Raw genomic sequence first — 11,972 nt, 5'->3', positions numbered from 1 at the left:
AAAATGCATGCTTTTAATCTTAATTTAAGGTTAGAGTTAGGCATACGGTTAGGGTTAGGTTAAAATAATACATTTCAGAAGATAAATTGTAGAAATGGGCGGGGTTTAGGACTTTGTGTTTGTAGTAACTAATGACGACCTGCAAAAGTGGCTATGCTACTTAGCAAGCTTTATTTAGCTGTTCAACTGTCAAGTACCGCAAGATGGCGCCAGAGATGGTGTAAATGTAATTCCATATTTACTAGGCAAGTCAGCTATGAACAAATTCTTATTTTCAATGACGGCTTAGGAACAGTGGGTTAACTGCCTTGTTCAGGAGCAGAACGACAGATTTTGACTTTGTCAGCTCGGGAATTCGATCTTGCAACCTGTCGGTTACTAGTCTAACGCTCTAACCACTAGGCTACCTGCCTGCTACATGTAGTAAAATCTTCTGGCATGGTCTAATAGTGTGCTTTAATGTACCCAAGTAACCCAACTATGTTTTACTATCTAAAGTTTTTTGGTTTACTGTCTAAAGTTATGGTTTAGAACGTATTTTCAACGTATAGAAAGGACGTAGAAAGGAATAAAGTATAGAAATAAGGGAGGAAGGAAGTACTCATCTTTAAAATATTCGAATGGGGCCTTCGGGTTCGGAGCCTGCCGTATTTCGTTCGAAACTGTCGCATGCATGTCGCAAGTTGACGTCACTTGCTGCCTATAAACTGCGAAACAGGCGTGGGGAGACTATTGAATTGATATATGAAATACATGTTATTGGATTTTTGTTCATCAAAGTCAAACATCAAGCAAAAATAATAGACTTGTCTAGGTAGAGAAGACCACAGTAAACGCGACCAACGAGGATGTTTAAAAAGTAGGTATTACGCATGATTTCCCTAGCTAACTTGCTATCTACATGACCAGGCAGCTAGTTAGCTAACTATAGCCACTTAGCTAGCTAACTATAACATGTTCTTAGTCTTCCAAATAGACTTATCAACTGATAACTCTTGATTAGCTTTCATTTGAATGAAGGGTCAAACTAACATGAATGTGTTTCTATTGTCTCGTTTCAGATTTGATGAGAAGGAAAATGTTTCCAACTGTATTCAGCTGAAGACCTCTGTAATCAAAGGCATCAAAAACCAGCTGTTGGACCAGTTTCCAGACATTGAGTCATGGCTCAACCATATCATGCCAAAAAAGGACCCTGTCAAAATAGTGCGATGGTAAGTCAAGAGGATAATCTTTTCCCCCTTATCAGTGGCCGTGTTTGAGACTGTGTGTACAGTCAATGGTTTCAGATCAGCAAGTCCATGATGCACCTCTCTGATTGAGGGGTTGGGTTAAATGCGGAATCAAATCAAATGTATTTATATAGCCCTTCGTACATCAGCTGATATCTCAAAGTGCTGTACAGAAACCCAGCCTAAAACCCCAAACAGCAAGCAATGCAGGTGTAGAAGCACGGAAGACACATTTCAGTTGAATACATTCCATTGGACAACTGACTAGGTATGCCCCTTTCCCAGTGTGGGTAAATGTTGACCGACTGACTGATCAACAAATAATAATTAGTAGTTATTTATGATCATGCAAGGTGATTTTTTTTTTGATCAGTCAGTCGCAAGTCAACAGCACTGTCTGCTGCAATGTCGAACAAGTCCATTGTATTTTGAATATTTGTTGACATCAGTTTTACTAGCCCAAGATGGACTGTGAAGGAGTGTAGGCTAGCCTACTCCTTACCATCCAAGGCCCTTAAGTTATGTCTAGAGGCAAATTGACTCTGGCATCCAAAACAGTCTGATACTCCATATAAATGTGAATGGATTCTCAATTGCAATTTGGTTCAAGAAATACAAGGCCCTCTACTTTCATATCACATCAAAATAATTTAACAAATGCAAAAAAGACTTATTCTACATTTTAACTGTTGCAGCCAACAGTATTTTTTTTACTTTCAACACTTTTCTAGCTTCCTTCTTCCGTAACACACAGGTGTTCGGAGATGCTGGATATCTATTTCGAAACGGTGTCGGGATTGTTGTACACATTGGCCGCGTTGCATGCTTCGGCTGAGAACCCAAGAGGGCTGGGTATAGCCCCCCTTGGGTGAACTAGAGAAGAGTTTGACATGTTGTTTTGTGTTCCGTCATCCAACCTGCAGCCATGAACACATTGAAATCTTGACGGTGAATGGAGAATTGCTCTTCTTCAGACAAAGAGAAGGACCGTTCTACCCAACCCTCCGACTGCTGCATAAGTGTAAGACCTCTGCTCTTTTTGATGTGCAGGTGTCTGATGAATTGCTGTGTTGCAGTGTACTGTTCAGTAAGTTTCTCTGTTCATATTTTACAGACCCCTTTATTCTTCCACACCAACAAGTAGACAAAGGGGCCATCAAGTTTGTCTTAAGTGGAGCCAATATCATGTGTCCTGGATTGACGTCCCCAGGCGCCAAACTCTACCCCTCTGCCTCAGAAACAGTAGTTGTATCCTTCCTATGACCGATTATGCTGATCATTTATGTTCAGTACAACATCTTATTGGGCTGTATTCTCAGTGTCTAATAGTGAAAGTGTTTATTTAGGATCAGGCCCCCATCCATGTAATCATATTCATTGTGATCATGATGATGCTTTCAGAAACTGAGGTCCAAGTTCCCGTTGGAAATGGCTTACCACTAGATCGGCCCTCAAGTCGGAGTTCCAAGTGGGAAACTCAGACCAGCATTTTGATACCAGAGTGTATGAGTCACTGACCTTTCAACTCTCTGACCAAAAGATGGTAAAACAAAGCCATTTACAACCTTAATAATGTGTATAATGTTGCAGTTTGACCCATACATCTGGTTTTACACATTTTAACCTTCTGAACGCACCGTTATGTCAGCTTGTAATGATGTCATACACCAACATTGGTGTTTTAGACACTTCCTGTTAGTATCAAGTGCATGTGAGATGGTGTTTCCTTGACAATTGGTTTCAGGCCATAATGGCGGAGGGCAAGCAACATGCGCTTTGTGTCGGAGTCATGAAGATGTCTGCAGAAGACATGTAAGTATCACATCGTGTGCTTTTTCCTATGTGGGTCTTTCTATAATCTAGGGTACCAGGGAGGATTTCCTACACTGAACAACTTGTTACAGCTGTTGATAAGTCATTGATAATAATCTGTAAAAAATATTCTTCATGTCATTACATTAATATAAGGGGGCATAGCTATATTCAATAAAATTCACGAGTTGATGTTTAACCCTTTATCATGGTTGGTGTCTTGATGGATTTTTCCCAAAATCGAGCAACATGAAACATTACTTTTCTGACCTTGCATTTAAGATGGCGTAAGATGGCGTTATCATGTATTAAGCATTAAATCAGTTAAATTAGACATTGAACTTGGACCCTTTAAGAATCCTGGATCTAGCTGTCAGACAGTTTTTTTGTATAAAGCTCTCAGAAATGCAGTGCAGCTATTGTGGTGGAAAAACCACTCAGAAGGCAGTCCGATCTCAATATAAAAAGCTTTATTACGAGCATGCGTGCAAGGTAAAACCAATTCGACTCGCTCTTAGATTTCACAGACATTTATACAGACCCAGGATGGGAGGGGGTTAGGAATGCTGTGTTGCACATGTAGCGCTGTATTTTTCATGCCGTGATTACGTCATCTACCTATGTTATATAGGCATTCATGTCAGCTTTGACATCGGTTTTGCACAACAGCGTTCAACTAGACAGATCCGATGCCGACATTTGTAGCTAACATCGGCCGATTCTGATCTGCTTACCAATATATTGTGCATCCCTAGTTATATTACAAAAGGGCAACTTGAAACAGTGCGATTTGAGCATATCAGGGAACAGAGCAACCTTACAGACAAGATGAGGAACAGAATGACCTGTCCCTTCTACAGGTCATATAAAATAACAAATCAAAATGTACTCTTCCACAATCTCCCCTTTTTATGGTATCTCAGCATAACTAGTCCTTGTACTGGAGCTCTGTAAACCAGGGGTTTCAGACTTCCCTGTCTGGGGGGAAATTGCATTTCAGTCATAAGAATGTTCTGTCCCTCTTCTTCCAGATAGGGAGCAGAGGGGACAAACAGGTTAACATTATTGCTCACACTTTGCGTGAGAATCCGTTTGACACAAAGGCACATACAAGTTACCAGCCAATGAAAACATAAAAGGAACAGATGTTTACAGCATTGATAAGCTCACCATCTTCCCAGGAGAAAAGGCTCTCAGAATTGTTCAGTCACAATGGCTGATATAACCGATTCTCCTGCCTTAGATTGTTCTACCATCAGTCTGTCAGCCGCTAGAACCTGATTACTGACACTCATGGACAAGGCCTTAAGATTTTCCCCATGCTAGTATAAAGCAGTGGTAACTATAGCGGTTATTTTTTTCTAAGCATCAACAAGCTAGTATTATTAAAAAGTTCAGGCACCACTGGGTTGACTAGCTCTGCACCTATCAGAGTCCTAGGGAGAAGGGCATACTGGTCATCCATTAACAGGAATGATAGCATCCAAGCAGAAATCAGATGGAACTGGACAGGAGTGAGTGGTGTTTTTCAGGAGTCCAGTAAATAAGTTTCTGCAATAGGATCCATTTCCAGGTAGCAGTTCGTGTCTCATGTTATGGGGCGAAAACAGTTTATGGGTATGCATATCCAAAATGATCTATGAGATTGCAAAACCCAATGCTTCTAACCAAAAGAGTCACCTTAAAACCTAAACTGATACTGTCATTAACATGGTTCTAAAATAATTATGCTTTCGTACTTGGATGCGCATTTGGTGTCCAGCTGATTTATTTAAGTGTGATATTTTCTCACATCTGATCCAGGAAGGAATTTTCAGCTGTTGTGATAGCGCATGTAATGTTTGAGGAATGTCCAGAATATTTGTGACTCATTCATTACACCAGTGAAGACAGTTGTGCCTGGATCCACATTGGCTCTAATATCCCAAGATTGAACTGAGAAAGCCTCAAGGTAATGAGTTCCTTTACATATGTTTTTGCGCCTCGGATTGGACACTGAGTCTACAGGATAGACTATTGCACAACGCCCAGCGCTTTTCCTATTAATTATTCTGGATATATAGTGCATTTGCACCCCTTGACTTTTCACATTTTGTTACGTTACAGCCTTGTTCTAAAATGTATTAAATAGATTTTCTTCCCTCAATCTACACACAATACCCCATAATGACAAAGCAAAAACAGTTTTTTAGAAATTTTAGCCAAATTATAAAAATATTTTATACATAAGTATTCAGACCCTTTACTCAATGCTTTGTTGAAGCACCTTTGGCAGCGATTACAGCCTTGAGTCTTCTTGGGTATTATGCTACAAGCTTGGCACACCTATATTTGGGGAGTTTCTCACATTCGTCTCTGCAGATTTACTCAAGCTCTATCAGGTTGGATGGGGAGCGTCACTGCACAGTTATTTTCAGGTCTCTCCGGAGTTGTTAGATCGGGTTCAAGTCCAGGTTCTGGCTGGGCCACTCGAGGACATTGATACTTGTCCCGATGCCACTCCTGCGTTGTCTTGGCTGTGTGCTTAGGGTCGTTGTCCTGTTGGATGGTGAACCTTCGCCCCAGTCTGAGGTACTGAGCGCTCTGGAGCAGGCTTTCATCAAGGATCTCTCTGTACTTTGCTCCATTCATCTTTCCCCTTGATTCTGACTAGTCTCAGTCCCGCCGCTGAAAAACATCCCCAGAGCATGATGCTGCCACCATGTTTCACCATTGGGATGGTGCCAGGTTTCCTCCAGACGTGACACTTTCAGACGTGACGCATTCAGGCCAAAGAGTTCAATCTTGGTTTCATCAGACCAGAGAATCTTGTTTTTCATGGTCTGAGAATCCTTTAGGTGCCTTTTCGCAAACTCCAAGTGGGCTGTCGTGCATTTTACTGAGGAGTGGCTTCCATCTGGCCACTCTACCATAAAGGCCAGATTGGTGGAGTGCTGTAGAGATGGAAGAACCTTCCAGAAGGACAACCATCTCCACAAAGGAACTCTGGAGCTCTGTCAGTGACCATCGGGTTCTTGGTCACCCAGACCAAGGCCCTTCTCCCCCGATTGCTCAATTTGGCTGGGCGGCCAGCTCTAGGAAGAGTTTTGGTGGTTCCAAACTTCTTCCATTTAAGAATGATGGAGGCCACTGTGTTCTTGCCTCGACACAATCCTGTTTGAGCTCTACAGACAATTCTTTCGACGTCATGGCTTGTTTTTTGCTCTGACATGCACTGTCAACTGTGGGACCTTTTATATAGACAGTTGTGCCCTTCCAAATCATGCCCAATCAATTGAAGTCACCACAGGTGGACTCCAAGTTTTAGAAACATCAAGGATGATCAATGCAAACAGGATGCACCTGAGCTCAATCAAATCTTATAAAAGGGTCTGAATACTTATGTAAATAAGGTATTTATTTTATAATACATTTGCAAATATGTCTAAACCTGTTTTCGCTTTGTCATTATGGGCTAGTGTGTGTAGATTGAGGGGGGGTTATTCAAAATGTATTAATATGTATTAGAATAAGGCTGTAACGTAACAATGTGGAATAAGTCAAGGTCTGAATACTTTCCGAATGCACTGTAAATAACATTTCATAGCCTAGTGGGTTTATTCACAATATGATCTGGTAATGAAATAACATGAAACAGTGGTGGAAAACTTGACCGTAATAAATGGCTCAAGTAAAAGTTACCCAGTAAAATTCTACTTGAGTTAAAGTATTTGGTTTAAAATATACTTAAGTATCAAAAGTAAAAGTATAAATCATTTAAAAACCAGATGGCACCATTTAGTTTTTTTAAATTTATTTACGGAAAGCCACAGACGCACTCCAATATTAGGACGTAATATACAAACTAAGCATGTGTGTTTAGAGATTCCGCCAGATCAGAGGCAGTAGGGATGACCAGGGATGTTCGGTTGATAAGTGCGTGAATTTGACTATTTTCCTGTCCTGCTAAGCATTCAAAATGTAACAAGTACTTTTGGCAAATGTATGGAGTAAAATGTACAATATTTAAAGGAATGTAGAAAAGTAAAAGTAGTCAAATATAAATAGTAAAGTACAGATACCCCCCCCAAAAAACATAGGTAAAAATACTTTACACCACTGATGACAAATACATTTTGTTTTCCTTGTTACACCTGCAATTTTAAACAATACAAGGGGCTTGAAAGTAGCCAACTTGAATTTGGAGCTCAGAAATTCAAGTAGACTGCTGGTATAGGCCTACCTTGAAAATCAGACATTCACCTCAATTTGGTGTTTGAAAAGTCCTTGTAATTATTGTAGCCAATTTGTAAGTTCTGCTCCCATATAATTATCAGTTTCATTTTTGATCTGTTTTTGTGAGCGATGTGGCCAGTTTTGTTTCCCGCTGCTTCAATTGAAGGGCGTTGCCCTACTCTGTTGCGGTAAAACCACGTGAGGTTATTGAGGACGACAACATCTACTTTTGACGTTTTTTGGGGGAAGGGTGGGTTCTATTTTAGGGCCTATAAACAAATGACAATTAGGTGCTTGAAAAAGTCCCTGAATTTGACTTGCCAATGTATGTTTACTCTGCTTAAAGGATGTGTAGTCCAAGGTCTATGTTGTTGTATAGGTGGAGTAATGGGCCACTTTGCATATTTACTTTTATTCCTCTAAAGTACACATGTGGATAAAACCATTTTCTTTCAAACCATTTTGAAATGTTGATCAGTCACACATTGGCCCCCTTATTTATAGAAAGACCCATTTACACCGCAGAAATGTACTTGTATGTGTACCCAGTGCAGGCTGAGGGGAGGACGGCTCATAATAATGGCTGGAACAGAGCAAATGGAATGGCATCAAACATATGGAAACTATTCCGCTCCAGCCATTAACGAGCCCATCCTCCCCAATTAAGGTGCCACCGACCTGTGTGTGTGTATACTACTGTACTTTTGTAAACTTGCCTAATGCTCATTTCACTTTACTTTTTTTTGTGAGCAGAGAGAAAGTCAACAAGGGAGTAGGAGTTGAAACTGTTCACTATCTTAATGATGGACTGTGGCACATGAAGACGTATAAGTGAGATGTCTTCACCAACCCCCCTGGACAACGTGAAGCTCTTGACAGTGAGGCTGCCAGTCGATTGTTTACACCAATGGACTTAGCTGTGTAACTAGCTGGAGGCTTTGAACCAATCCCCAATTAATGCACAAATAAAAACCTGCATTCAAGATATTTTCCCTTCTTTTTCACAGCCTTTACATTTCATGGTGTCGTTGGGATTCACTTGCTACCAGGAGCAAAACATTTGAAATGGATTGTAGATCATAGTACCACGTATATGCTGTTACATGGATTTATGACGTTAAATCAAATAACTCAAAATAAATAAAAAATGGTCACATTCAACATTTCAGGTGTATGTATGAGAAAACAAGTAACCTAGCTGCCACTTGTCCATATTAAATCTACTCCAGGGTGTACAATGACGCTTGATGGGGCATGAATACAGGCGTGTTTTTAAACGTGTGCATTTCTCCGTGAAATGATTCAAAAGGGGTGTGGCAGATTTCAAAAGGCTTCAGAGAAGGGAGCCGAGAGGATACAGTTGTGCTATCGAGGGGAAGCGGACACCTGCTTATTAACAAATTCACACTCCTACATATGGCGGCCCATTTTCGTGTCACAAAGCAGACTTTTTCCCAATTGAGAACCACCTAGCATTGGTTGTTGGATACAGCCGTGGTCCTGTTCTGACAGCATTGGGAAATCAGTAGAGAAGATGTGATCAGGAAATAAGATTTGTCTCCTTGCATGGTCTCTAGACTGAAAAGCAGACTTGGCCTTGGAAAAACCTGTCCCACCTGCTTTCCAATCTCTCAGTAGACATTTAAAGGTTATGGGTATGAAATTAGGGCTTTGACATCACTGAAAACAAAATCCATAGAATACTTATCTAACACATAAAATATAATGGACACAGATATACTGGTGCAAATTAACTGATTACAAAATGAGGGTTACAGTTTCAGCCAATTATCAGATAGTGGGATGTTAAGGAATGGGCCTGACAAGCATTTGCATGTCCTTCAAAAATGATCAGACTTAGCCATATTACATTGTCATTAGTCCCAAAAAGTGTACAAAACATTAGGAACACCTTCCTAATATTTACTTGCACCCACTTTTGCTCTCAGAACAGCTTCAATTCGTCGGGGCATAGACTCTACAAGGGCCATGTTGACTCCGATGCTTCCCACAGTTGTGTCAAGTTGGCTGGATGTCATTTGGGTGGTGGACCATTCTTGATACATACGGGAAACTGTTGAGCGTGAACCAGTATAGTTGCATTTCTTGACACTCAAACCGGTGCGCCTGGCACCTACTACCCCTGTTCAAAGTCATTTAAAATCTTTTGTCTGAATGGCACATATAGATTGTGTGTCTCAAGACTTAAAAATCCTTTAACCTGTCTCCTCCCCTTCATCTACACTGATAGAAGTGGATTTAACAAGTAACATCAATAAGGGATCATAACTTTCACCTGGTCAGTCTCATGGAAAGAGCAGGTCTTCCTAATGTTTTATATACAGTGTCTTCAAAGTATTCACACCCCTTGACTTTTTCCACATTTTTTTACAGCCTGAATTTAAAATGGATTGAGATTTGTCAATGGCCTACACAGAATACCCCATAATGTCAAAGTGCAATTATGTTTCACATTTTTTACCAATTAAAATTGAAAATCTGAAATGTCTTAAGTTAAGTATTCAACCCCTTTTCTATGGAGATCCTAAATGAGTTCAGGAGTAAAAATGTGCTTATCAAGTCACATAAGTTACATGGACTCACTGTGCGTAATAAGTGTTGAACATGAATGACTACCTCATCTCTGTTCCCCACACATACAGATAATTGTAAGGTCCCTCATCAAGCAGTGAATCAAACACAGATTCAACCACAAAGACCAGGGAGATTTTCCAATGCATCGCAAAGGGCACCTATTGTTAGATGGATTTTTTTTTAAAGCAGATGTTGAATATCCCTTTGAGCATGGTGAAGTTATTAATTACATTTTGGATGGTGTATCAATACACCGGCACTACAAAGATACAGGCGTTTTTCCTAACTCAGTTGCCGGAGAGGAAGGAAACTGCTCCGGGATTTCACAATGAGGCAAATGATGACTTTAAAACAGCAAAATCCTAGAGGAAAACCTGGTTCAGAATATCCTTGAGTGGCCCAGCCAGAACCTGGATGAACAACTGGAGAGACCTGAAAATAGCTGTGCAGTGACACTCCCATTCAACCTGTCAGAGCTTGAGGATCTGCAGAGAAGAATGGGAGAAACTCCAAATATAGGTTTGCTAAGCTTGTAGCGTCATACCCAAGAAAACTCAAGGCTGTAATCGATGCCAAAGGTGCTTTAAGAAAGTACTGAGTAAGGGTCTGAATAGTTGTAAATGTGATATTTTTATTTTGTATAATTTGCAAAAATGTCTAAAACCCTGTTTTTGCATCGTCATTATAGGGTATTTAGGAGAAAAAACATTTTAGAAAAAGGCTGTAACGTAACACTGTGGAAAAAGTCAAGGGGTCTGAATACTTAACTGAAAGCACTGTGCGTGTATATCTATTAGCTTATCAATAACAAGGAGTAAGATTAAACTGCTTCACTATGAGATAGGCCTATTTGGCTTTACAGTGCTCAGTATCTGGTTAAGCACTTGTCAGTAAGAACTATGATTTCCCATTATGACTAAATGCAACAACAGTCTCAGCAGAAAAATTAATTTCATTTCATTTTTGGTATTAGGAGGATAAACATGGCTGCCAATGTTTTATTTCATCGGGTGTTTCAAGTGGGTAAAATAGTTACCTCAAAATAAAACTAACAAATCCACCAACAATTTCTATTACATTGGTGGCAACCAATCATGTGTAGCAAACTGTTTAGAGACATACTTCAAGATTATTTAAAAATGTTCACTCCATGTGGCCTTATAAACCCAGCAAAAAAAGAAATGTCCCTTTTTCAAGACGCTGTCTTTCAAAGATAATTTATAAAATTCCAAATAACTTCAGATCTTCATTGTAAAGGGCTTAAACACTTTCTCATGCTTTTTTTTCTACAATTAATGAACATGCACTTGTGGAACGGTCGTTAAGACACTAACAGCTTACAGACGGTAGGCAAATAAGGTCACAGTTATGAAAACTTAGGACACTAAAGATGCCTTTCTACTGACTCTGAAAAACACCAAAAGAAAGATGCCCAGGGTCCCTGCTCATCCGTGTGAATGTGCCTTAGGCATGCTGCAAGGAGGCATGAGGACTGCAGATGTGGCCAGGGCAATAAATTGCAATGTGAGACGCCTAAGACAGCGCTACAGGGAGACAGGACGGACAGCTGATGGTCCTCGCAGTGGCAGACCACGTGTAACACCTGCACAGGATCGGTAGATCCAGACATCACACCTGCGGGACAGGTATAGGATGGCAACAACAACTGCCCGAGTTACACCAGGAACGCACAATCCCTCGATCAGTGCTCAGACTGTCTGCAATATGCTGAGAGAGGCTGGACTGAGGGCTTGTAGGCCTGTTGTAAGGCAGGTCCTCACCAGACATCACCGGCAACAACATCGCCTATGTGCACAAACCCACCATCGCTGGACCAGACAGAACTGGCAAAAAGTGCTCTTCACTGACGAGTCGCGGTTTTGTCTCACCAGGGGCGATGGTTGGATTCGCGTTTATCGTCGAAAGAATGAGTGTTACACTGAGGCCTGTACTCTGGAACGGGATTGATTTGGAGGTGGAGGGTCCGTCGTGGTCTGGGGCGGTGTGGCACAGCATCATCGGACTGAGCTTGTTATCATTGCAGGAAATCTCAACGCTGTGCGTTACAGGGAAGACATCCTCCTCCCTCATGTGGTACCCTTCCTGCAGGCTCATCCT

General features: G+C 40.9%; 1 protein-coding gene across 1 annotated transcript; it reads left to right on the top strand.

Moving 5' to 3' along the window:
• The first annotated feature begins 588 nt into the window (after nucleotides 1-588).
• LOC111965864 (malignant T-cell-amplified sequence 1-A) lies at nucleotides 589-8,242 on the top strand. Its single transcript, XM_023990243.2, has 6 exons — nucleotides 589-859; nucleotides 1,062-1,214; nucleotides 2,156-2,253; nucleotides 2,347-2,480; nucleotides 2,977-3,044; nucleotides 8,013-8,242. Exons 1-6 carry the CDS (start codon nucleotides 849-851, stop codon nucleotides 8,092-8,094), a joined length of 546 nt encoding a protein of 181 aa, XP_023846011.1. The 5' UTR covers nucleotides 589-848; the 3' UTR covers nucleotides 8,095-8,242.
• The last annotated feature ends 3,730 nt before the right edge of the window (nucleotides 8,243-11,972 follow it).

The sequence above is a fragment of the Salvelinus sp. IW2-2015 genome, linkage group LG6.2, assembly GCF_002910315.2.
Source record: "Salvelinus sp. IW2-2015 linkage group LG6.2, ASM291031v2, whole genome shotgun sequence".
Lineage (NCBI taxonomy): Eukaryota > Metazoa > Chordata > Actinopteri > Salmoniformes > Salmonidae > Salvelinus > Salvelinus sp. IW2-2015.
Note: the sequence above shows the minus strand (reverse complement) of the source record. Positions and strands in the feature narration are given on the sequence as shown.

Coding starts and splice junctions, on each gene's coding strand:
- LOC111965864 (XM_023990243.2), top strand. Junction 2,254..2,346: donor CCTCCGACTGCTGCATAAGT/GTAAGACCTCTG, acceptor CATATTTTACAG/ACCCCTTTATTCTTCCACAC. Junction 3,045..8,012: donor AAGATGTCTGCAGAAGACAT/GTAAGTATCACA, acceptor TTTTGTGAGCAG/AGAGAAAGTCAACAAGGGAG.